General features: G+C 40.7%; 1 protein-coding gene across 1 annotated transcript in view; it reads right to left on the bottom strand.

Annotated features, from left to right (window-relative positions):
- Positions 1-3,318: 3,318 nt before the first annotated feature.
- LOC139331103 (neuronal acetylcholine receptor subunit alpha-7-like) overlaps positions 3,319-27,878 on the bottom strand; it is a 33,996-nt gene continuing 9,436 nt past the window's right edge. Inside the window, exons 2-9 of the mRNA XM_070962426.1 lie at positions 24,752-24,891; positions 20,069-20,113; positions 18,672-18,781; positions 9,511-9,758; positions 8,396-8,590; positions 7,773-7,859; positions 5,599-5,708; positions 3,319-5,485 (exon numbers count right to left, since the gene is read on the bottom strand). Of these exons, the coding sequence (XP_070818527.1) occupies positions 4,871-5,485; positions 5,599-5,708; positions 7,773-7,859; positions 8,396-8,590; positions 9,511-9,758; positions 18,672-18,781; positions 20,069-20,113; positions 24,752-24,891 (1,550 nt within the window). The 3' untranslated portion in view covers positions 3,319-4,870. The remainder of the gene's footprint in view (positions 5,486-5,598; positions 5,709-7,772; positions 7,860-8,395; positions 8,591-9,510; positions 9,759-18,671; positions 18,782-20,068; positions 20,114-24,751; positions 24,892-27,878) is intronic.

Here is a 27,878-nt window from a genome sequence, read left to right as displayed (position 1 = left end):
CAGATTTTTGCTTTTTCAATACGCTGTAGATATTAACGTATGTCAATATTTCTCAAATAATGATATAATTCTTGTTTCATTTTGTTTTGTTGTGGTGTGTATGTGTGCATTGCATGGGAAGGATGATATGCTGTATTCATAAGGGTTGGTGCACAGTTTCATCTGTCAGACTGTGGGAAAAAAGAGGGCCCAATATAGGGAGAAACAGATGCATTGATAGATATGCACACACACATACATTTATTTTTCATCCATAAGATCTCTGTGATCACTGATAACATCACTACCATATCTTTCACTCAAGAGGATGCTGCCTCTCTCCTGCATCGCTCACTTGGCGGTTCTGTGGTTGTTTACTTCCACAGGTCTTTCTTCCACTTCAAAAATCATCCCTAATGCAATTTTAAAGTATGTCAGTGCTTGTGCGGATATAGATTATTTCATGCATTAACAACAGCTAACATTTCATAATCCTGAGCCCTCTGAAGTGTCTCAAGCCTTTTGGTGAGACACAGAAACAAAGAAGAACAAAACTAGATCTTTTCCTTTCAATGTTTGTTATCTTTGGAATTCATCCAGCAATAAAACAAACATAATTTGATCAGGCTTCGCTTTGAACAGTTACTCGCAGTCACTGTGCATAGTCACAGTCTTGTTTCCAACACTTCAGAGGGCATTACACTGACTTGCATTAATTTCCTGTGGATCCTAACCCCAGCCAAATGACTGCTTGCCTAACCTTAACCCTAACCTTAACCCAAGTCTTTACCCTAAAATTGAATTATTTAGGTTATAGTGACTTGTGTTTTGTTCCCACATGGAAGGAGGGAAGGTGAGTCCCCACAATGTCACTGTGTAAGCAGATTTAACAAGAGCAATACACTCACAAATACATGAACATATGGACTTCCGGAGCTCTCTCTTCATCATCGACTTACCATTTCTATCCTTAACTTACTGTAATCTAGTCTTGTAGCTGGGACTTTGTTTATCCTCCATTATGTAATATTCTTTGTGCGTGGCCCATTGACTGGTTGCTACCATTAAATCCAATTCCTCCCTCTTAACCAGACCATTTAAACCGAAAACAAGTTATGTACCAAATTGATTCATTTACAGTGTTCATTTGAAAGAATGGAGGGGAATCATCACATCATGTTTGGTTTTGGTACCTTGCTATTTGTCATTGTCACCCTCATGAAATCTTTAATTCTTGAAGTCCTTTCCTCTTTGACTTCTGACAGCTGACACGTCTCCTCAGTGTGAATTCAAAGTGGCATGCCTGTTTGGAAGTGCAACTGTATTATGATACTGTGGCATAACCAAAGCAGCTGCTCATCTATCTACGCTGTGATCAGTCCAAATCAAGACTGGTTTAACTATTAACCACTGTCTGACCATGCAGTTTGGTAGATCTCCGGGTAGCTTGTAAATTTTCTACTGAATCTCTACTGAAAAAAAAGTTTGTTCAAAGTGCTGCTTATCCCTCTGCTCATGAGCTGCAGTACTTTCATCTGCCTCAGTCATGGACTTTTTCACTCATTTTTATTCCCATGCCCCTTTAATAAATGATTAGAATACTGACACAGTGCAGGAGGCATAACTCAGCACTTCAGTGTCCCTACGTCTACGCAGACCCACACAAACACATGCATGCATCATGGACACACACTGACTGACAGTTCTATGTACTATGATGTCTGGCAGGTATTTTACAGTCTTAGCCAAAGTACTGATTTTGTGTTTTCCAAGATAAATAAGATGGTCACACAAATCCAGAACAAGCAGACATTGAATATAGCTTAATTTTGCAATATATTATGAATGTGGGACTCAAAATGATGCTAATGTTCTAGATTTTCAAATTACACCGGTAGTAGTTTTCCTGAAAGTAACGTTTTGAGTTCAGATCACACAATGACATTGTCAATGGAGGTTTTTTGCTAGATAAAACTTGATTTCTCTGCAAGGAATAAATGCAGGCTGCACGGTGGCGCAGCAGGTAGTGCGCGTGCCTCACAGCAAGAAGGTGGCCGGTTTGATTCCCGGGTCGGGCCTTTCTGTGTGAAGTTTGCATGTTCTTCCCGTGCATGCGTGGGTTCTCTCCGGGTACTCCGGCTTCCTCCCACAGACCAAAAACATGCTCATTAGGTTGATTGGTGACTCTAAATTGTCCTTAGGTGTGAGTGTGAGCATGAATGGTTGTCTGTCTTGTGTGTTGCCCTGCGATCGACTGGCGACCGGGGTGTACCCTGCCTCTCGCCCATTGACAGCTGGGATAGGCTCCAGCCCCCCCGCAACCCCGAAAAGGGATAGGGATAGGATGGATGGAATAAATGCACCAACCACTGCTCAAAAGGTGGGCCCCATCTTACTGAATGGAGTTCATCCACAAAACATCAAACAATAGAAGGCTGAGAGGAGCCTTTGTCGGCCACCCAAAAAAAGAAATCAGAGCATATATCCTAGATCACAGAAGGAAAACGTGCCCCACATTTTTTGTCTTGCATGCTTTCATTTGGCACATTGGAGCTCAGATTTCCATTTGATTTCCTCTCCCATTCAGTTTTTTTATTTCCTTATTTATCTGAGACCAACGACAGTTTTATAGCACTGTATAAGAAAACCTTGTTGAAATTAGGGGCATTTTCACAGATTTCGCTTGTCCTGACCAGATTCTTTGTCTGTTTGACTCGTCCAAAACGGCTGAAGTAACTCCTAGTTGAATTTGACTTTTTTGCCTTCCTGTCAAGGTTAGCACATCCCGTCTCATTAACATGATGGCTTTGTGAATATATCACTGTGATAAACGCTGGAGATTAAGAGCCCTCTGGGACACAAACAGCGGATACCTTAATGGCTCATTAGCCTTCCCAATAATCAGAGAGGACTGACATTTATGCTATTACCGCAACTGTTTCACTACCAGTTATTCCTACTTTCCTTTGTATTATCCCAAATAATTTTGCACATGAGACATCTGGCTGATCTGTTTTCTTGTAATTGACTGACTGAGCTTTAACTTCTGGAGCTTAACAGACTTAAAACTATGCGTTGGTGCAAAAGCCTGTGGCTGATTTATGTAACCCTGCAGCTATACAGAAGAGGTAGCAGCTATTGTTTGTGTTTGGGATAATACTATCAATGCAACAACATGACATGCTCTAATTTCAAATTATTCACCAGAGTGAACCTATAAAGCTTAGTTGTCATTGTAATTATTAATCTATTTTCTGTGGCAACAAACTAGTTGTTTCTTCACAGACTGAACCAAGTCCCTTCATGTTCTGTCTCACAGATCTATCCAGAGCCTGTTATACAGAGAATAAATAAACCTTTATTGACATAGAGAGCGAAAAACTCACACTTGGAATAACAGAGACAGAGATAAAGAGACCAATGACTGTAGCTAGGACAAATAGGTGGCTGGGAGGTGGAGATGAAACAAAACACATTAACAACTTTGTTGTGTGAATCAGTCACTCGGCTCCTTCTTCAAAACAAGGAAGAAACTTACTGACACTGGGGCCTTTTATAAATCTACAGTGTGTTCTCCAGTGATTTGGGGCCGGATGGGGATGTGAAGTTTTCCTCTAGCTGTCCGCCACAGTCTGGGCATCAGAGGTGCAAAAGTCACATCCCTCTTCATCCTCAGTGACTGTTTATGTACAGTGAAGTCCATCAAGTACAAAATCCTGCAAATCTTTTAAGATACATGAATTTGTGTATTTTTACAGCAGTTAGACAATGTTTACTTGACCTATACAGTTGACTCAATGACTTGATGAAAAGATGTGATGTACAGTTAAACATACAGTACATGACTGTACTTCAGAAAGACACCTGCATTTTGTATAACTGGTCAAAACTAGTATCAACCAGTTAACACAGTGCTTCTGGATACAATTTACTGGACGTTTCATTACTACAAACGGTGTTGGGACAATATTACTATGTTACAGATGTTTTGGTCAAAATATGACAGGTGAGACAAAATGAAAAGTGATCCCGAATAAGCATTCCTACTGCCTCTAGACTTGTGTCACTGCAATCAAGTTGCTTCCAGTACTCTATTGATCGAAAACACAAAAGCAAAAACGCTAAAATTCACAGTGAAACATCTCATATTACATCATTACAGTGATGGTACATCATCAGAAAACGTCTGTTACTTCCTTATCAAGGGTTCAGAAAGTGAACAGTTGGTATATGACCTCAGATTGAGGCAATGCGTGTGCATATGTGTTCATACATATGGGACAATAGTTGGGGTGATTGAAATGAACTACAGCAGCAGTGAGGTGAACTGTGGTGCTCTATGTGTCACTGTACAGTAAATTAAGCTAAGGATATTTACAGTGTTTCAGGGTAAAGACAATTAACAGCCATTTTTCTTCCCCTAACTGATGTCTTGTAATGTCAATGTAAAAAAGAAAATCTATACAAAATCTCCTCTTTTGCCCCAGTAATTCCCAAAATTTTGCCTTTAGTCTCCTCAGCCAGCATGCCTGACATCTCTATGAACATCTCTGACATCAAAACAGAGTGGGAGAGCGAATTTATGTTTAATTTGGAATTTGATAAATGACATTATGATCTGTCTTTGTAATTAGTATTTCATCAGTAATGAATATTTTGTTTCCTGATTGGTTCTACTGACTACATGATTCAACCTCTATTTACATTGAGTTTCCAGAAATGTTATGAATTTTCATAAAAGGCTGTGTGGACCACCTCCTTTTCCAATGGGGTGGCCCATCTGTAGGTTGAGGACCACATACTGCCCTCTTTATGGTTTCCTTTCCCCCCAACCCACTTTCTCTCTTAATCTCTTCTTTATCCCTAATTTCTCTCCTGCTGCTGCAGCCAGCTATGTGAAGTCCTTTGAAACGGCCTCTATGAAGTTGGGTGCTGACATGAGAATGGTAAAGGTGCAAATGATGGAGAAGAGAGAGAAGGCCACCAGGCACAGCCTGTCCACCACTGCTGCTGCAAACTTCCACTCGCTGCAGATGGCCTCAGCCTCATCCTGGTCCCGGAACCGCTGAGCTATGTATGACACCTCCTCCAAGATGCGCTGGATCTCTGGTGGGGGGATGCTGATGCCCATTCCCCCTCCCATCCCCAGGCCTCCAACACTGCCAACTCCTCCAGGTGGCTCAGCCTCATCACTTGGGGAGCCGTGGGCTCGTCCTGCTAGTGCTACCCCGGAGTCGCTAGAAGGTGGGCAGTGTGAGCTCTCTATGGGATGGTAGTTGCTGAAGTAGAGGCTCATGGAGCCATTGGAGGTGCCTGTGGGGCAAGGTGGGCAGGAAGTCTGAGAAAGGGGCACACTGAGGCTCGGCACAGTGCCCATCTCTATGGAGCTGGTGCTGGAGTGGTGCTGAGAGGCGTGACGGTACTTGTAACCAGGTCGCTTGCGCTCATCGCCAGGTTGCTTCATACGTAGAAACCAGGCACACCAGTTCAACAGAACCACGCGAACCTGAAAGGAGGAAGTGTCAGTGGTGCACACACACACAATAACACACTCACACAAATATTTGTGCTAAATGCTTTCAGTCACAATAGTGATGATTATCGGCTTAAATCACTTACCCACTTGGGCATCTTGCCTCCCTGAGGGTCATGATGGTGAAACTGCAGGACTATAACTGTCACCACCACAGACATTCCCACAATCATCATGGTGCTGGCAAAGTACTGGGCTGAAGAGTAAAGATCAACATTAACACACTTTAAGTTCCTGCATCTTATTAGTTGTTTTCACATTTTCTAACTTGTAATATTTTTCCCTTTTCAGGCCCTCTTAAACTACCCCATGCTCACATTTCATTAACATGTACGAACAGGTAAAACTTTAATCTTGAATTCCCAAAATAGGTTGATTTCACACTCTGACATGAAAGGAAAGCGAGTCTGATCAATCCGTGCAATAGGTTATACTGCCAAGGGGGAGAAGTACACTTGCACTCACACAGGGGAAATAAAATCTGTGCAAGATTTAAGACAAAACAGAAAAAAAGGGTAAACAAACTAAAAAACAGTAGAGGAGAGAGATAGAGATTAGTGCTGGCTCTGGAGGGATGTTTTTATCCACATGAAGGAACAGAAAGAGAGGAGGGGAGCACTCACTGAACACACACACACTTGATCTGTGGGCCTGCCCTTCTTTCTCTTGTTTGCTATTGGCTGTGAATTAAGGAGAGCTAACAGATAAATACGACTTCAGCTACTGCAGTGGCAGCAAAGTCAAACTTTGCATGACCTCATAAAGTTAGGGGTTATGACCTTATTGTTGGGGGACTGTGGAAAGTGAAATGGAAGGAAATGGGAAGGGGACACTTTAGCAAGAAGAGATGGATCAGGAGAGAGGCGAAGCAGAAAATGATGAAACAAAAAGGTGAGGAGAGAGAAGAAGAGACAAGACAAGAGCCGGAACACAGAAAATGGTGTTAAAGGACGTGTTTATGAGCGTGTCCTGACCGGTTCATGGTCAATCACTGCTCACCATGCCTGTCTTTATGGAAGAAGAGTCAGAAAACGACAGCCTACAGATACGATGCATAATAAGTCAAAATATAATCGTGGACATTCGGTCACAAACCACGTTGTTGATCATGGCTGGACTAGCTAATTTAAAAATGAATTAAAATCAACTCAGCCAAATGGTCTTGAGCCAGATAAGAGAGGTCTAACTAAATTAACTCAGAGCACTCTGTGCTTATCTGGTGATTAAAGGCTGATGATAAACGACATACGGCCGGATTCTGGTTCCACTTGCTTTATATATTTACAGTCAAGTTCAAGCAGCTACAATAACTCATATCTACATGAGGCCACAGTGTTGTAAAGGGACATGAGTCATTTTAACAAGGCTGCTAAATGTGTCCCAGTTGGCCTTGTCTTGAGGTCATGGCATATAAAAATAAAAACAGATTAATCACTCTACAGATGAAGCATTTATCAAGCGCTTCTTCAACAAGGGCAGTTATCATTGCATTGATGTAGTGGCAACTATGTTCAGCGTGACCAAACACTGCTTACACTCACATAAAGCACAGTTCATGTACGCTACATTTCACTTTGACTGAGTGAAACCAGTATGACACATGACGAACAGGTTTGCAGCCATAGTTCATGTAAACACACTGTCACACACATGCAGCACACATTTCTTCTTGACCTGTTAAGCTTTCAGTGATGGTTTACAAGTGTTAACCTTGTGTTAGTGTTAACCTAACGTCTGCCTCTTCGCTTGCTCCTAAAAAGCCTGTCTCAGAACTTTAGCCCTTAGCCTCCTCTTCCCCTCATCCATTATTTCTTCTTCCATCCTCTTTTCCTTTTTGCCTCCCCACTGGAGAATTAGACATTTCACAGCCTATTAATGGTGCTGACAGCTTTAGTTCTGGCCACCAAATTTACTCCACACACCATCCAGGAGCACTGTGAATGATGGAAAGACGCCCTCAGGCTACTCAAACCAAACCACACACCAGCGTGGGTCTTCATGCATTATTTTTTCAAGAGAGCGTATGCAGTGTATAGAGAGGTCAGGCAACTGGCCACATTGAAAACGTTCAATAAGTAATGCATGTTTTATATTACTGGTGTTTACTGGAACAAAGACTCTGTGTGTTGATATGCTGAATCGATTTCTCAGCAACCCTTTTGTCATCTGTTTGGTGAACTTTTCACAGGAGGGTCATTCTACATTCATGCACACTTAAATATGTTGCACGTGGACCCAGGCATACATAAATGTCACCCACCGATGAGAGGAACGGAGTCGGACGTGGCGGGCATGATCTCTGCTACCAGGAGCATGAAGACAGTTAGCGAGAGGAGCACGGTGATGCCTTGAGACAGAAACAGAGAGAGGGAGACCGTGAGCATATACATGACGATGATGTGATCAGGGTCACTCGTGCATGAAATCAGTCCTGTAATAACTTATCTATGTAATCTGTTATTTTCTCATGACTACCACCATTTATCAGCTGCCGGCTCATCTGATGTGTCCAGAGTAACTGGTGACTGCTCATCCACAGATGGATATTCATCAAAACTCACTGGCACTGAGGGAATTCCAGAGTGGATTTGATAGCAGAGCTCTTATTTTGAAATTCAATTACTGAAATGTGATTTGACATGCATGTGTTCATGGCTCGCCACGTGATTCATAAGAATATTTGGAAACAAGCTTGAACAAATTCAAACAAATTTTTGGATGTTGTTTGTGGTGTTTTAAAAACCTACTATTCCATGTTTTAATTGATTTACTTACCCTGAAGTTAAAAAGAGTACAAAAATCTTTTTATTTTATAATTTTTTATCTTTCTTCCATAGATCAGTAATAGAATGTTTGTGTTTACGTCTATTTAAGCCCCCTCACCCAGAGAAATCTTTTCTCCAGAGTCGGCAGGCAGCAAGAAGACCAGCAGGGCCAAGCCCGAGATCAGCACACAGGGAATGAGCAAATTGAGGCCATAATATAAAGTCCTGCGGCGCATGGTGACCGTGAATGTCACATCAGGGTAGGGCTCCTTGCAGCACTCATAGTATAGCTCATTGCGCTTGGCTGGCACACCTAAGAGAGGAGCACACACACACAGGTCAGACAGATTTTTGTGGACTAACAAAGTTATTTAAGTTGAAGATTTAAATAGCTTTTAGAATGCATGTAAGTCAGAAAACCATCTGACTAATTACTGTAATTAACAGCTCTAATGATTCTATCTCTCCATGCATCTGTTCATATGGACGGATGAAATGATTGAAGAAGTGGACTGAAGTGAATCTGAGTTAGATCAGGCTTGGAGCTTCACTCTGCCTTTATTTTAACATTGTATTATTAGTAAAATGTTGAAAAAAATCAGCAGAATATTTTTTTTTTTATTTTTGATAGCTGCACTGTCTCACCTACAACTCAAACTCTGGGGATGTGGTGTGCTGCTCTCACACATGGCCTGGCTACACACCTGCCAATGTGTCAAACCTTGCCATTGCTTGCCATCTGGCGCTGTCTGACACCCATTTCCAGCTAACCATCACCCCAGGGGGCACAGGCACTGGGATCTGCAGCTACTCTGCCCCAGCTGGAAACACCCTGCTTGGGTGGTCTTCCAAAAATTCTTCCCTTTCCAGTTCATCCAGCTACAACCATCCAAATGATCCCACAGTGAAGTCATTAATATTAAAATAATACATTCGACTTCATTTTGGACACAGGAAGTTGGCAAGGCTTGACCCTGTTGGGGAGAGTCTTGGTCAGGTATGTCTGAATATTTCAACTTTGTCAAATGGATGGATGGATTATCCCACTTTGTAATGCACAGACTGAATATAGCAGCAATTGTTGTGCTGTATTTTTATACCCTCTAAAAGAATTGTTTTCAAAGTTTTCAGCTCATCTCAAGAAATCTTTGGAGACAACTGCAGAATCAGTTTTATGTTAAAATGCACCTATAGTGAATAATACAATCACACTGGAGTCTGATTCTTTCTTACCCACAAGGTCCCACTCCCCATTGGGTATGTAGGTGGACGTGTCCACATCCAGCATCTGAAGGTCCAGCAGCCAGCCGTTGTGCGTCCATGAGCCAAACTTCAAGTCACACTTTTGCACATCAAACGGGAACCAGCGCACGTCGATGTAGCAGGTGCTCTTCAAGATGCCAGGAGGGATGTACTGGCAGTAACCTGATGCATTCACCAGCACGTTGGTGTGGAAGGTGGCGTCGAACCGCTCATCCGCACTGGGGAGAGAACAAGTCATTTCATCATCTTGCTGTGAGCTGCAGCTCTGGCTTGCTTAAATCTCTTTAGTGCCTTTTTAATTGTTTTTGACACCATGCTTGGGCACCACAAGCGGGCAATTACTTCAAATGAGCTTTGTCAAACTGTTCCATCAGCAGAGAGACGAAGACTCATAATATAGTAACCTTGTGAATGATGTAAACTGTGATGGAAGAAGCCACAGGGGGGTAATTCTGTCATCTTTGCTTGTTTGATCCAATCAACAGGACAAATTCAGGAATAAGAAAAGCATTAATCAAAGGCATAGGACATTAATTTGAAAAACAGTGACAGATATTGTGTGTGAACACAACCTTGACAATATCATCACCTTTTAAGTTAATATGACAAACCTGTTAGCAAACAGTTGCTTATTTACACATCCAGCATTTACAGGACAACATGATCATTCTTTTGGAGTCGTGTTTCTGTCCACGTGATGAACTGAAGTCCAATATTCACTCTGCTTTTTCTTTTCTTTTTAGTCTCTTCCTCTTTAGCAGCTAAATGCTCCACTCTGTTCACCAGCTGATCACTAACTATGTTTGTCTGCTGTTTGATGCTGAGCAGGTAGTGTACAATGGGTTTTAAAAGCGTGTACCATGGAAACAGCTGCCCGCTGTTGCCCAAATCAACGTGATGACAGCAGTGAGAGTGAACCAAAACAGTAAAGTTGTGGACCAGGCCACTAAGCAATCAGCTAAAACTCACTATAAAGGTCAATAAAGCAGAGGGGAGGTACAGGTTTGTGTGCTAAGTCTCTGCAGGTTCATCAGTGCGAATGACCTCTTTCACATCAGCTTTCATTTCACACAGTGTTGTGATAAAAATATAAATTATAGCTGTTTTCCATTCATTTCTTTAGATTTTTTATATTATTATTACATTTTATTATTCTATTTATTTATTATATTTGTCATATCCTAACTGATGTTGGTCTTTGTGTGTATTTATATATCTGTTTAAATGTCCCGGCTCTGCTGTTTCAGCTTACCACAGCAGTGAAGTGATATTTATCTACCCAGCCATCTGTGGAGTAACATCCTGCCATTCCAGTCCTTTACCTCCAGTTAAAACCATGGCGAAATCCAGGGTGCAGTGAAATTAAATATTCACCTCCATTGCTATGCCAAATACGCAGTACAAGAACCAAATCAGCTGCATGAGAAAACACCACAGATGCCTCCTTCAAAGCTCTGCAGTTTAAAACCTGCTGGGATGATATAAAGGCATGGACAGGTCTTGTATAAATTTCAAGTATTTAAACTTTGAAATGGGTTTGGCTTGCTTTCCAGACTCACAAACCCCACCAAAGTCAGTGAAACCATTGAGCAAAATCGAGTTTGTGCTCACAAAAAGTCTTGGAGTAGCAAACACTACCTTTGGGGACAGATACTTACAGTAAAGAAAGTGCCTGCTCTGGCACTCCAGTTGAACTCTAATCCAGTATTAAAGAGTAGCTCCTCTGGTGTCTTTCAGAGTGTGGACTCTGAAGGTGTGGGAGCTTTCCTCCCTTTCCTTGTACAGTATGCAGCCAAAATTCTGTTCTAGCTGGAAGGAAGCATCTCCTCTGTTCCTATTTTGCTCCTTTTTATCATAACATACAGACAGCTGAAGATAGTCAAAGACAGCTTAGACCTGTGTTTAATATCACAATTGGAAAATAATACAGAAATACAATTAATCATTGTCCTATATTTGTTTTGGATTATCCTTTTCCTTCTAACAGAAAAACTAAAGTTTCTTAATTGAGTGTCTTAGTTGCCCCCATTTACAGTTACATAACCAGGTTCTCTTTATGCATTTTCATCAGCAGCCAGACAGTGGCCTTTATACTTTCTCTCAGTTGTTCCTCTCAGACGACATGTTTACTGATAGTGGAAGTTTTCTCACTTGTTGATAACCTGCACAGAGTTAACTGAATAAAAACGTCATAATCAAGCAACATTTAAGGAACACAAGCATAAAATCTTCGTTAGATTTAGAGTATGAATAGAGGTTGCGAAACATTGTCCTAAAATTGGATTAGAATATCACATACAAGTAAAAATTAGTTTGAATGTTAATAGCATCCTCCCCCAGGCTGCTGTAGGTGTTTAATGTGTGAGTAACAGCACATTATAAATGAAAGAAGCATTTGCCAGCAAGATGCCAAGCCCACACAAACACAGCATAAAGGAAAAAGGAAACCACTGAGATTACAGAAAACTCTACAAAAGAAGATGAAAAGTAGCTCAGAGTTTTTATTTATTACATGAACTGCCCCCAAAATACACATGCGTACACACATTCAGCCAAGTCCCGAGGCCATACAAAAGTGTATGGTAGAGCAGACAGTCCTTTTCACTTTGCAGTCCACGCAATGAACTCTATATATGTATACAGTATAAAGGCACACACAATACACCTATACATGCACACACACACACACACACACACACACACACACACACACACACACACACACACACACACACACACACACACACACACACACACACACACACACACACACACACACACACACACACACACACACAATGCAATCCCCTGCGAGAGAGATAACGTCAGCGTGTCTGAAACATCCCGGAGCCTCATTCAACACTGACAACAGAACATGGCCTGCATCTTAACAGAACTGTTGGATGGACCGGTTTTATTTGTCCTCCTGTCTTTCCTCAGATTGAGTGATTTAGCTTTTTCTGGGGGGTTACGTGTTGTAATTTATTTCTCTTCGTTTGTGTGTGAAGCTATCAGCCTTGGCTCTGGGTGCTGGAGCAGGGATGTGTGGGTTGGCCAAGGCGGAGCTATGCGATGAATTATTCAAGCTTTGGCCTCACTTTATCTGAAGGTGCATGCTTTCCCACAATCTCTGCTTACATACATCACAGCAGGACATGTCCTGGACTCTGTGCGTGTGTGTGTGTGTGTGTGTTCGAGAACATACTGTACACATTATGTATGTGCAGAAAAGGAGATATGTACAGGACAAGACAAAACACATAAAGTTACCTTCAAAAAGATAAATTAGATCAAATACACAAAGTCAGACATGTTTTCCAAAGAAAGGGTACTCAAAAAAAAAAATACTTTTTTGCAATGTACACATTTTTAAATATGCACACAACTTGGACAAGTGATAGCCCTGGGAGAATGGGAAGTGGTTATGGAGAAAGAGCACCGTGGACACATGAGAGTGGAGCAAGATGGAAACAGAGACTGACCGACAATGACAATGGTGGCAGTGACAGGTTCCTGCACCATGGGACACGAGTCACAAAGCTTTCCTCTCAGTCACTCCACACCTGCTGCTGCCCACACACAGGAACACACACACACAAATGACAAAAAGAGGAACGCCAAGTAAAGAGTGAAGCAAAAAGGGAGCCATGCAGGGTGGAGGAAATGATCAGGTCCTGCTCAAAATATGAAGAACACACTAATCTTTAAAGCGAAATCTCAATGCCAGACAAAGCCATAATATGTAATTTTATCTGACATTACTATTATTATTTATTATTTATTATTATTATTATTATTATTATTATTATTATTATTATTATTATTATTATTATTATTATTATTATTATTATTATTATGAGCTACAGAATACAGGAAAGCTAACACTTTCAATGAAGAGCCACATGCAGCCAACGCCTACTCTGACTGCATTAAACGCAGACTCTCCATCCATGTATATTACGTCATATCCCCAGAATATAACATTCAATTAAACAGCCTCGGGGAGCCCTGACATTAGGCGCTCTTTCTGACGGCCTTCAGGCTCTGTGGTTAACTAGGTGGTCAAGGAAGCTGCAGGCAAGAATAACGTACATTTCCAATTTACAGTGGCATGTTTATTCCTATAGAGCCAGAGCGCATATGCATACTGCACATCAGCCATGATGAATGGATTACTTCTAGACATCATTTTCAAGAGGAACTGAAGGCTTGGAATCATCATGCTGGAATAATGATACGTTATATAACTGTAAGTGAACCATTTCAGCATTCAATTAAGGTTATGTCACAAATTAAAGCATCATAAGAGCTTCATTATTGTTGATTAGCAGCATTTCAGTGAGGCTTTCAGACGTCATCAGGCACTCCATTATCTTTTTGGCTCCTGCTCACCTTCTCAAGTATGAATAATATCAATGGGACAGTGCTGACATGTGATACCCTCAAGAACCCTCTGGAACATTCTACATATTTGGAAATGGATTAGAAAGCTGATGGCAGCATGATTAGCAAGACCCTGCACTGTTTGTGTGTATGTGTACACAGATAAGTTGGTTTTATTGAAAAATTCAGGTTTTTTGCTGCCACATCTTCTTCTTTGGATCTGTCCAAACCAAAATGCACTTTCAAAACATGCACATCAGTGCTAAAGCCCACTTTTATTCATTTAAGTGATGGCAGAAAAAATCCATCCACCCTTCTAAAAAAAACAAAAAAAAAAACCAAGTCCCTCCAACTCTCCATTTATTCGATTAATTCCCCTTTCACCTTTATGGCCTGTCACAGTGCTCTGTCTGTGTTGTACGTCTGCCTTCCCTGCTTGCAGAATTACGATTCTATCAGTGGTTTACCTGAGTTGGACGTCCTTCACGTGCCTCATCGATCCCCAGTCAAGTGAGACCATTGACTTTTCCCTCTAATGAGAGAGGAGGTCAAAGGCTTACATAGCTGTTTTAGATCTCGGTATCCTTTATGCAAACACAATCACACACACATGCACCAATTTATGCTCGCCTAGCACACGTATTCTAAACGGACATACGCCAACATGCACACAGGCTGCTAGAGCAGACAAGACGGAGCCAGCAGGAAGTTTACAGCTGGTTCAATCAATTTAGTGGGAGAGTTTGATTATAAACATGAATTTGTGCCATGGAGGCCTTGTCCTTTAGTTAGCACATTCTTCTGAATATTAAAATATTTAATTTCTCTAAATAAAATTAAATAAATACAGTACAATTTAAAAAAAAACATGGAGAACTGTTTAAGCATTACCAATTAGTCTCAGCTGTGCTGGCAGCTTTTATTTGAAGTGGAGGATTTAAGCTGTCAATCACAGCACTTAATTACCACAAATATGGTGGTAACAAAATATTTTCCCCGAGCAGTATGCAGGGAGATGGTCTGGATTTTAAATCTATGACTCACAGTATGGATTATCCATGCACGAAACATCATTGTGAGACAGTATGAGTCAGTATGAACACAATAATGTGAAAATATGAAAAGCAATATTAGAAAGATATGAGCGATTTCACACTGGGATAATAAGGGCGGAATGACTCAGTGCAGCCAATAATTGATTTTGTTTTTTTATCTCACTCTTTAAACGCATTACATATTGAGATGGCATCTGACCTCAGCACTAATAAACATCATTAACTTCATATTAAAACAATAGAAATTAAAGAATGGAGTTACAGCAGCATGCTCATCTGAGCAGCATGGTAATAAGCATGAATGCATCTACTATTCAACACAGTAAGACTAGCGTGTTATTGGCTGCACACTGATGGCCCACTGTGTAATGGCGTGTGTTGTGCCATTACTGCCTGTAATTGTGTGACAGAGTGCATGTGTGTGTATGTGGTGGGCTGGTGAAGAGTGTGTTTGAGGGTGTGTCTATTTGCAACATGTGTGCATGTGCATGCACAGATACATACTGTGTATTAGTGAGATGGGAGTTTAAAGGTGTGTGGTGTAATCAATTAGGAACACGTGTGTGCGTGTTTCCAGGAGCGATCCATATTATTGCTGAAAACCATAAATTTTCATCTCTCCTCAGGGGGCATGTAATCCCTCTGGCTCGGCTGTAACCTGAATCTTCCCCTTCAGCTTCACTTTACTTCTCATCTTTCAACATTCAGCATAGTCTAAGGCTAAAAATCAGCACCATCAGCACTTTTTTTAATGTGCAAACTGAAGCAGACATGTATCACTGTTTTCAACAGATTACAGTGAATAAATCTAACAATTATGTTCATGTACAACCAAGTTCTGACCAAATCCTGTTAATATACAGAGGAAATGTGTGAGATGAAATCTGCAAACTCTGTCAACATAGTCTTTTCCCTACAATGTCCAGTCGTACTAAGGCCTGATTAATGTTCTAAGCGTATGTTTAGGCACTGGATAAGCTTGATAAATATTACACACATACACACACACACACACACACACACACACACACACACACAAAAACCCTTAAATTCTTAAAAAGTCAGTGTTGATCTGTTGGGTGGTCCACTGCTTTAATCCAGACTGAAATAACCAATCAACCATTTTTGGTGGATTTCCATGAAATTTGGTAGAGATATTCATGGTCTGCAGAGGATGAATCCTGATGACTTTGGTGACCCTGACCGTAGATATTCCTGGTTCCTCTCTGGATGAACTTCACTAACTTTGATGATCCTCTGAATTTTCAGCTGACTTAATTTATCCATTTCTTTGGCTTCTGACAATTCCTGCAAAACTATTTGCATTTCCATGCTATTTTGTGCTAAATAGCAATATTAGCATGCTAACACGCTAAACTAAGTTAGTATTAATGGTAAACATTGTGCCTACTAAATCAGCATTTTAGCATTGTAATTGTGAGCATGTGAGTATGTCTCAATAAAGTCCTGCTTCGAACTTAGACTAATTAAGCAAAACGACAAACTTTCCCTGCATTAACAAAGTGCTTTCGAAGGCTTAACCTAACAACATGTTAGACGCAGGACACAAACCCCAGTCTCCAGTGTCAGAGTGCGGTGCTTTGTATATCCAGCCTTCCACTGTATCTCCTCCCTATGAGTCCTGTGTAGCAAAGCAAATCATAAATATCTAACGGTATTCTTTTTTTTTTTCCAGAAAACACATGAGCAGGCAGCACAAGAGAAAGCAGTCGAGAACTAGCGAGACATAAACAGGTAGACTGTGAGAGGGAGAGAGTAACATCCTGACACCTTGACAGACAGAGACAGGTAGATGGGATGATTTATAAAGAGGAGAGGTGAAGGCTGAGAACGATAAAATATGGAGAGAAAGGGTTGATTGAATATAGTGAATTACAGTGAGACAGTGAGTTATGAAAGAGAGACAGAGGGAGACACAAATAGAATGAGGGAGGAGAGAGACGGTAAGGCGGGACGGATGATAGAGGGAGTTAGGGAGGGTAAAAGGCAGAGAAGGGGAAGAGAGGGGTGAGAGCAGGGGGATTAGGATGGGTAATCCTGGCAGGTCTAAAAGCTGAGCTTTTAAAATTTGGGTTAATGACAGCAAACCTTTGTTTTGTCCTCGTGTTCCCTGTGTGTGTGTGTGTGTGTGTGTGCGTGTGTGTGTGTGTGTGTGTGTGTGTGTGTGTGTGTGTGTGTGTGTGTGTGTACTGGGGGTACATCTGACACTCCTCTCTCCATCTTTTCAAGACCAACTGCAAAGCCGTCTGTCTCTCTTAGTCTCACTTTATGTGTTCAAATCTATCCAAATCTTCTGTTTTCTCCACATACTGTATCTGTGTCACTGTCTTCCTCCATGACTCCATCCATGCATCCCTTTCGTCTTTCTTTCCCCTCATTCTCACACCCGATCACCCGTCTCTCACTCAAACATGCAAGCCCGATGCAATTAGTTGTTCTGGAGAAAAACAACTGGCCTACATTTCTAATTGACTTGAGAAAGTCTCGGAGAGAAGTGCGAAGAAGAGCGTATAAGCAAACAGCACCAGCCTGACCTGAATCAAAAAATGCACTGCGCACGCTCAACCTCATTTATTATTCATTTCTTTGACCTGAGCCCTTCATTCTAAAAAAAAAAAAAAATTTTGTTTTAATGTAATGGGAAATGCAGTATTTGGACATCAACAGGTCGTCATCAGCTTTCATGTCATGACATTAGTATCTTGTTAATGTTATTGTTAACTTGTTATCTTGTTATTGTTAACAAGCAAGTCCAAATCAAACCACCAAGGAGACCCACAGCCTCCATGATTGCAGATGATGGAAGGAGCCTAAAAGCACTTCCAACATGATAATTTCACTAAATTTCAATAAGGCATATTAATCATCAAAATAGTTGTTCTCTTTATAAACCTCATTTCTTTCCTAAAATAAGCTATTAGAGCAAATTTAAATTTAATTTAAGTTTTTTAAACAGTCCGTCTCCCTCGTTCACTGGGAGAACTTCCTCCGCTGGTGTCACTGGGATTTTGTGTTTGATTGGGTGTGACTGTTTGTTACTTTGGCTTAAAGCAGCCCTGATAATGCTTTGGTTTGTGGAGATTAAAGATAGAATTTATTAAAATAGCAGCGTATCAGATGGATTAGACCGATCTTTCACTCCATCACATTTAGCCAAAAATAAACATAGTGAGAGAAACAGGTGTGTTTATCTGCTGCAGAGGACTGACAGCGGCGGATTATACAAACTTTTTCTGACAGCAAGAAAAAGATGAAATTATACTGAACTTTAAAAAGAGGACAGCATTTACTAAGAAAAGGAAAAGTTTTTTGTCTCTCTAACTTGTCACAGTTCAGTATGCATCTCGACCAGCTCCTCAGGGAAATATCTGGCTTTTCAGTTGCTAAATGCTGCACTCCTCCATCAGCTATTGTCTCTAACTGTGCCTGTTTGCTGTTTGGTGCTGAGCAGGTAATGTGTAGTGAGGTTTTAGAGCTTCTTTGTAGAAAACGAAACTTGAATGAAAACAGTGAGACAAAACTGTTGTTGTGAACCACACAGCTAAAGCTCCATGAAGCTAAGGGGAGGACAGTGATAGCTTCATCACTGTGACCGACCCTGTTAACACTATAAAATATCAGTTACAGCCACTTTAAAGAAAGTGGCGATGAGTAGGAGAAAGCAGCTCTGACCTGTTGTAAAGGAGGATGTCAGGGGTCCAGATCTGGTCTGAAGGGAATCGCAGGTTCTGGACACCAGGGTAGTTTTCGGGATTCCAGCTCAAGTAGACGTCTGTCCAGTACTGAGAGAGAGAGAAAAAGACATTTTCACTAAAGACTGACATTTTTTTTAAATGGGTGCAATAACTTTCATGCTCTGCATAACCCATAATGTTCAATGGCTAGCTGAACTAATCTAATTGAACTTTTACAAGACAATGACACATTCAACAGAAATACGACTGGCTGTATCTTCCGAGGGAAGGAAATGAGAATGGAGGGATAAAATGATTCCTGTAGTCTTGCTGTTTTCAGAGTTAAACAGCAATTCTGAAGTTATCAAGGCAGGAGAGAAAAGGTTATTCCTGCAAACGTGTTTCTAACCATGCATGCACACCTGATGACTTGAAAAAATTAACAGTCTGTAACCATTTTCGGTCAACTCGCCACATTCAATGTAACGCAGCTGCTGTTTATCCCATGCACAGACAGAGCTTTCATTTCAAACCTGGATAGACATGCCTAAAAATGGCAATGCTATTGGACTGCAAGCGAGAGATGGTCCTTCTCTCGGTTTCTTGAAAACTTGCCTATTTCTCAAAGCAACAAGTCGAGATTTCTGCTGAACTGAACTTGTACTCTACAATAACTGACTAATTTGGCTCCGGGCTATGAATCTGTCTGTGGATTGTTTGGCATTAAGTCCATTCACAATGAAGTTGACTGCCACTTAAATAAGCTATACTCCTCCTCCATCTTCTTCTTCCACCTCCTCCTCCTCCTCCTCCTCCTCCTCCTCCTCCTCCTCCTCTTTGTCACACTTTCTGCTTGAAAATCTGCCTGAGGTGATGTTTTCTGGAGCATGCTGATGCCAGCATTGAACATGGACACACACAAAAGCATCCTCTCTCTCTCTATTTTTCACACACACACACACACACACACACACACACACACACACACACACACACACACACACACACACACACACACACACACACACACACACACACACACACACTTGGTCAGCAACAATTGGTGGCTGACTTCCAGTATTACGGATTATGTTTATAACAGAGTGTTATATGAAACTGTGAGCTCTGAAAATAATTGCAGATAACTTAAAAATATTTAAGCTGACACATACTAAAACTAACTGGATATGCAGTAGATACTAGATTAGAAATATTTCTTTTAGACTGTGAGCAAGTACAAAGAATTAATCCAGGAAATACATTTTATCTCATCAACAAGCACTTAATATGGTGGCACTAGTAATTTGAGAGTCACAGTGACAGTTAACTGTGTGATAAAATCCTAAATATACTTTAAGTGCATTAAGTTGATAATAATCTAAAACTTTGACTGACCAGCTGCAGCCAGGCGTTGGTCATCAGCACTTGGTTCTTCTCATCCTGAGGACACAAAGAAGAAGAAAGAAGAGGAGGAAAAAAAGAGTAAGTTCCTTTTGTACAAACAAGGACAATCAGGCCAATCCATATCTAACATAGTGGAAAAAGCGTTTGTCATCAGCAAGTCGGTGCATTTGTTTTGCATATCCAAAAAAGAACACACCAGGCAAATTAAAACAGTGTAAAAACTGGCTTTGTGGTACGAAGTGTAGTTCTGCTGAATGGTTTTAAAGTGGAGCCACACTAACACATTACATAGCCATCTTAAAACAACCAATACACTGCAGGTCCTGGTGGATTTAAAACAGTGAGGAACTGAAAAATATCATGCTTGCTCCAATTAAAAAAAAAAAAAAAAAAAAAAGACAAATTAAATTATGTTCACAGAAGAATCATCACAGAAAGAAAACCCTGAGTGTTTCTTTTCTCTACTCTACAATGCACAACCAAGAGATCTGTGGCAGGTTCGTCTGTGTCTGTGCTTATTTTACAAAAGACAAAAATGCTCAATAAATATTATCATCTTAGTTAGAAGTATTATCTTAAAGGCACTACTACTGCACACACACTAATGATGACAAAGATTGAGTTTAACTGTATTGTCCAGAAAGGGGGCAATTTAAATAATGTAAAAGCAATTACTTAACAATTCTTTCATTTATATTTTACGTCTGAATTATAGGATTTGTAACTTCTGTGTTGTATGTTTTATATGCTGCTGATGGTTTGGCCGGGGCATTCCTAAGTGAGACAATGTCCTGGCTACAAACGTTATCATTAAAAGTTAATATCAACAATAAGAAATCACTCTAAATTTCTCCTTATAAATAATTTATTATTGTCCAAAGATGATAAAGCTGAAAAATGCTAACAATGCAGATTGAAGCCTATGTCTTTGGCAAGAAGATGTAGTGTTCACATAGCATTAAGGGAAATTATGCTGCTCATATTCTAGCTGCAGGGTGAAATTAGCATTTCCACTCCAAGTGAAAAAGTCAGAACAGGAGTTCCCACACCGGGGAGACAAATGCTGGGGAGGATCAAAGAAGTTTCCCCCTTTCAACACACTGCAACTGTTTATGCATTTTTCTGCATCTCTCTCTCTTTGTCCTTTTTTTGAGCTTGAAGTAGAAAATGTTTGCACACAATGCAAACCCTTCTCCGATGTCTTTTTGGAAAGCAGTAGACCCAGGTGAACGAGCAAGAGTCACAGCTGAAAGTAGTAATTGGAAATGTGTGTCTCTTCAGAGAATCCCCTTGTGTGTGTGTGTGTGTGTGTGTGTGTGTGTGTGTGTGTGTGTGTGTGTGTGTGTGTGTGTGTGTGTGTGTGTGTGTGTGTGTGTGTGTGTGTGTGTGTGTGTGTGTGTGTGCACGATTGCAATTTGTTGAAATGAAAATAGAATTGTGGGTCGTACAAAATTTATAACCTGAAAATATTAACTTCACTCACCTATTCAAGGTCAGAAAAACAAAATGCCTGCAGCAGTCTGTGGACAGTGAGCATTTATTCAAGATGACAGACGTGCGTGTGCTTCACTGGTTCACATGGGCGGATCCAGGAGCCGGGCCACAGGAGCACTGGCCCCAGCTAAAATCTAATTGGCCCCTGAAATGCCCCTGTCCAGCCACTCGACTCTTTACAGATGAGTAGTCGAAAACTATAGCACCTCAAATAACTTCTTCTAAGGAGCCAATAACAATCTGAGTTGAACAGAAGGGCCTCCTTCAGCCAATCACAGCAGATTTTGCAGATGACTGATGTTTCGAATAGCCAATGACATTCTGAATATGGTGATCTGCCACTTCAGTGGTTTGCATTTTCGGACACAATTATTACACACAATTTGCAGTAAAATAATCAAGTATTTATTAAAAGTAAGTAAATGGCCTCAATATAAAGTTATATAGCCAACATATAGAAACAGAAACCTCAAATATGAATATAGATGGCCAAAATTTAGATTTCATGAATATAAATATAAATATAGATATTTGTACAGATAAATATATAGTAAACTGTCTTTTTTTTTGCAAGATACCTAGATATACCATTAGAGAAACCGAAAACAGTTTCTTTGGCCTCATGCTTTGGTCCAATTGTGTTTTCCAGCTATCTATGTGCAAAAAAATATATATTCAGAAGAAAAAGCCCTTCTAGTTCAGTGTGTTCAAACTCCTATTTCTCAGTGCCAGTAGCACTTACAAAGATTCTGACACCTAGGGATAAACGCTCAGTGTTACCTACCTCAAAAGAGACAAAAGAGAGCACAACCATGCACATACTCCAAATGGTTGAAGAACAGCTATCAATTTATTCTGGGTATGCCTTGAATTGGTGTTTTTGGTCAATTTTTACTGAGCTGGTAAAGGGTGAATGCAATAAATATCACAGTTTTTTTTTGTTTTTTTTTTCAAACCCTTCCTGTCCAGTGAAAACAGAATTTGAATTTATCTGATAAATTGAAGGATTAATCAGTAAATGTAAAGTCCAGTAAAATACAACATGCACATTAATGTACCAGGGACCATAACCATCTGCATAAGGAGTACTTACTTTCGGTGCATCAAGTTCATTTTGTAATACTTATGTACTTCTACTCAAATAAAAATAAGAATGCAGAACTATTAATTGTAAGACAGTGTTTCTACACTGTTAAACTGGTGCTTTTACATGAATAACAAATCTGAGTACTTCTTCCACCACTGCAGAGCAGCCGCTCCACACTACAACCCTGTATCATCCTACATTAGACCCGTGTTTTAAAACCCATGTTGCACTGACTTTTTATCATCTGTGATGTGAAAACAGATTTCCACACAGTCAGAGAAGGTAAAAGTGTGCTCCCAGTTCATAATTCAGTTATAAAATCCTAATGCACCACAGAGTGTATCTCCTGCTGGGCTGCTGATGCGCAGTCAGCAGGTTGGTTAGTATGACTGGCTGTAACAACCGCTGTAGCTCAGTACTTTAGGTGGATTGGGTTGTCCTGATGTTGGGCAGAAAGTTGGCCATTTGTTGGGATGCAGCACTTTCTCATTCTCTTCCTCTCAGACAAATGAGACATCAACTCTTAGTAACAAGGATAAACAACCCCAAAATTACCCCACTGTGAAAAGCATGAGGCCTTTGGGGAAAACACATTCAAGCACAAAAACCTGGTTTATCTGTATGTTCTGACAAATGAGAGCAGGCATCTGGCTGGTAGGAAACTCAGCACATTTAACACGCTAACACCTCCCTAGCTTGTCTTTGCTCTGTGTATGAGCTGACTTACATACAGCCTGCAAAGTCTATCAGGTTTTTCACTGCTGGTTAATGAGTTGAAGATTCATTTCAAGGTCCCCTGCCATGCTGAGAAGAATTTTTATCGTTTGAAAAGTCATTAATGATAGTAGACCTGGATTGATTCCTGGGTCATGCGCCGGAGGACAGAGGAAGGAATGGTAATTTTCAGAAATTGGGAATGTGTCAACTGTGTCAGGACAGCAACCCCTCTGGGAGCGTTTGACACCTCTTATCTATAGTCGAAACAACATGAGAAATTGTGGATAAGGAAAGTAAATAAGAAATGTTACCCCTCTCTCAGCGCTCTTAAGGAGCAAGACACTTAGCGTGGCTTCAGACATAAATTAACCCTGTGTTAAAACAATGTTTATGGGCCAGTGCTGTTCACTGGTGGGACATAAAATATGAGCAACAGATTGCTTAAAGGCTTATCAGACAGGAAGACACTGTACAGCAGTTTATATTACTCACAGTTTTACAGTTCTGGAAAGTACTTTACTTTCATCACAATGACTGACAACACAAATGCATATTTGCATGTATTTGACTGGCATTGTTCGATTGCAGCAAAAGTTGAGCCAGGTTCAAGTTTTATGTCGAACAACCCTCGCAAAATTCCATGCAGAGCGACTAATGGTTTGAACGCAGTCTTAACCTTATTCTGCTGCAGTGGAGCAGCATGATGACGAGGTATCTATGCAAAAAATAACAACCATCATCAGCCAAGTGACACATCCTGCAGTGTTGCTGCTGGATGTGTCACTGATTTCATGGATACCCCACAGCTTCAAATATACACACACATCAGTCTAAAACAGCTCATGTCATCTATGGCCAATAAAATACAGAGGAAGTTATACAGAGGAGAGTAAAAAAAAAAAAAAAAAACTTTTTTTTTCCTTTGCACATATTACTTTATTTTATTTAACTTAACCAAGAAGTCCCACTGAAATTAAAATCTATTTTACAACAGAGACCTGGCCAAGATATCACCATTTCTTCACTCTGAAGTTCTCCATCTTACAGAGATTTATGCATCCAGCCAATGCACCACTGTGATTTTCATACCTTGCTAATGGTGAATTGTGATGATTGTGTTGTCTAACTTTTAGGCTGCTTTACAGATACCATCACATACAGAATGGAATACTAAGACATACATAACACATACAATGTAAATTATGTAACTCACCAGCATTGTGGCATAATTCCACTTCAGGTTTCCATTACATGGCACTCAGTATGCCCAACAAACTTCATATCTTGCCTTGCTTCCTACAGTCTGCACTGCCCAAACTAAACACAATGCCATTCGCACACACACAAATAATACAAGTGAGTGACATCTTTCTCACCACGTCTATGATCTGCAGCAGTGTGAGGCCCAGCTCCACCAGGATGGCGGCTGAGTCATTGACCACAGGTCTCTCCAGTCGGTTGTAGTTAGCCAGCAGCTCCTTGTACAGCCTCCTCTGGTATTCTCCCTGCAGGGATCCTGGGAAAAAAACAAACATGGTTTAGTATGGTGATGATGATTTGAATGTAAAGCATCATGTGCATATCTCAGCTCACAGGTCTTTTAAAGGAAGGATGTGGATCTTTGAGATGACGCATAACCATCAGCAGTTACCGCATATTTCAGAGTTGAAGGTATTGTCCACCCCTTCAGTCACTACAGATAGTTTCTGAAGGTCACTCGTTGATTTACCGACCAAGCTCGTGCAGTCTTATTTCCATTGAAAACCATAAATCAATGATGGATTAATGATGTTCTGGAGCAAGATTTTTTTGAAATGCTTTCAGTGTTTTGGCTTAGGCTATCCTTTTCCTGCAAATTGTGCTTTGGAACATATTCTTGTGCACTGAGGCTGAATTTTAATCCAGAAAGTAGCTTTAATGGCTTTCCTAACCTTTTACCCTTCCTTTGTTGGCACTAGCCTGCAGTCAGATTATAATTTACCTGGTGGTGTTTCAAACACGCTGCCATGTACTGTACCTATTGAGTCTGTACAGTTTGTGCCAGAATGTCCCTGATTCCTAAAGTGAACATGTCTTTTTGTATGAACACTGTGTAAGAGGAAAGTCTGTTGCTGAGGTGAAAGTTTTGATGAATAATGTATAAATAAACACATGTGCTGACATCTGCATAAATATCCACAGACTGTAACACACACACACAAACCCACACACACAGAGTGGCAGGATCGTGAGCTGGTGCAGTCTTAAGGTCCAGGGTGATTAAAATGATGTGTTTGTTGGCCCGACTCTCATCACCATTATTGATCCTCTCAACCTCACCTTCCACACACATTTAGCACTCCCCATTTGTCCCAAAATAAAGAGAGACACAAACGCCTACACGCACGCACGCACGCACGCACGCACGCACGCACGCACACAAACACACACACACACACACACACAGTCCACATTGTTAATGACCTTGGAGTCACTGATCTCACTATAGTGCATTTTACAACCCAAAGACATAAGTGCAACAGGGTTAAAACTTTTATATTAAAAAAATCATTCATGCTAACTAGTCATTTGTGGTCGTCTCATATTCAAACCTCATATGCCAGTTGGCTCGGTACTTTGTGCTCCTGCTCAAACTGCATGTATCTGTGACACAGATCTGTTTAAATAAGTGGGGGCTGCAGTGTCAAAGCAAAAAAGTCTTCAAATGTCCAGCTATGAGTGAGGGGATCTGTGCAATGACGCCACACAATGATTTCGTTTTGTCAACCTTTTCAGAATTGCACGTGTGCACACGGAAGTCAATTCAGATTGTCATTGGATATTAGCTGCCATGAAAAACATAACATTTCGAAGTACACTGAAGCAGACCTGAGCTTTAAGGCCTACAGCATCAATATCGTCTGTTTATGGTCTATCAGCTATGCATACCCTCCTGGAAGAAAAGGTCATAAATTGAGAAAAACTGCCACCTTCTTTTGAGCTAAAATGACTTTTTACACCATCCAAGGGTTTTGAAAGGATTTTGTGAGGCCAACGGGTAGGAACATTTTCTTAAATGGCAGATCTGGAATTATGAAAACCACATGGAGCAGTGGCATGCATACAAACCAGGAGTACATGTACTTCAGCAAGTGAACACATGCATTGATATAAAATGTGCTCAAGAGGTCACTATAATGACTCCCTCACAGAAACATACAGTGGACGATCCACTGAGAAAGGCAGAGAGAATAGAGGAACACAAGACAGAATATCATGGACAGATATGTAGCGTGGATGAGAAATAAGGAAAGAGGATAACAGAAGGAGGGGAGCAAGCTCTCCAGCCCTCTAAAGCTGTGAAGACTAGAGGAGTGTGCCTTTGGCCCAGGACGGCGCTGATTGGCCCATTAAGGCTGTAATGAGGAGAGTTATGGCAGGACTGAGCCTGAGGTCAGAGATGGAGGAGCTGCAAGAAGCTGCTCAGCACAGCAGAATCCCTTTCACAGCTGCTAAGGAGCCACACATATTTTATCACATCAGATCTTCTCCTCTCTATCCACGCATCCGTCTATCCGACTTCCAGTACGTTATGTGGAAGTTGAGCACATTTACATTCACAGACATGGATACAGACACATTTTCACCATATTGTTTTAACGTCTTTCAGTCTGTAAACATGGCGGGATGGACACCCGGCAAGTGCTCCATTGACTGTTGCACTCATGATCTCAATTAATCAATACACAGCATGACAAAGTCATAAATGTGTCCATCTATGCACAATGTAATTTGCATGCAAACGTGCACTCAAATTTAGCTACAGCCTCATCTGCAGCTGCTATCCTGCCAGCTTCCCTCCTGTGTCTCTCCTGTGTTTTATTACTGTGAATTGTGAACTGAGGTCCAAACAAACATAACTAAACTATTAAAGTCAGTGAAGAAGAATTGAAAGCTCAGTCTCTGTTGCTGCTTGTCTCATAAAACTGAGTTTGGAAGGGATGAAAATAATCAAGTCAAATAAACACTGTGCCAACTTTAATTCACAAACGTGTGCAGCGGACGCCAGGGATGAAGGGATACAACCATTACTTCTTTTTTTCTTTTTTTTTTTTAACATCTCACTAATGAAGCTGATATGAGACGCTGGCAAGAAGACATAATTTTCCAAACACAGTGAGAAGCCTCATCAAACAAACTCCAGGAGAGAGAGGGAATGAGAGAGAGGGGTGGGGGGAGGTGGAAGATTTGTCATTTGTTTATCAGCCTCTTTCTTTGTCTCTGTGATCTCCACCTTTGTCCTTTTAGTTAAAGAGTGTGATGAAAAACCCTCTGGAGAGGTATTCCTCAGATTGGGAATGGAAGGAAGTCAAAGGTCAAGAGGCCTAATTCATAATATTATCTTTTCATCAAATATATCATCTGGTTTACATGGATTTAGGCTAATAGCAGAGCACAGTGCCACAATTGTTAGTGATGAGCTTTTGTTTAAATACTGAACAATTAAGGTGGAACATATGATTA

The sequence above is a fragment of the Chaetodon trifascialis genome, chromosome 5, assembly GCF_039877785.1.
Source record: "Chaetodon trifascialis isolate fChaTrf1 chromosome 5, fChaTrf1.hap1, whole genome shotgun sequence".
Taxonomy (NCBI): domain Eukaryota; kingdom Metazoa; phylum Chordata; class Actinopteri; order Chaetodontiformes; family Chaetodontidae; genus Chaetodon; species Chaetodon trifascialis.
The sequence above is the reverse complement of the archived record's forward strand: the minus strand, read 5'-3'. Positions and strand labels throughout refer to the sequence as shown.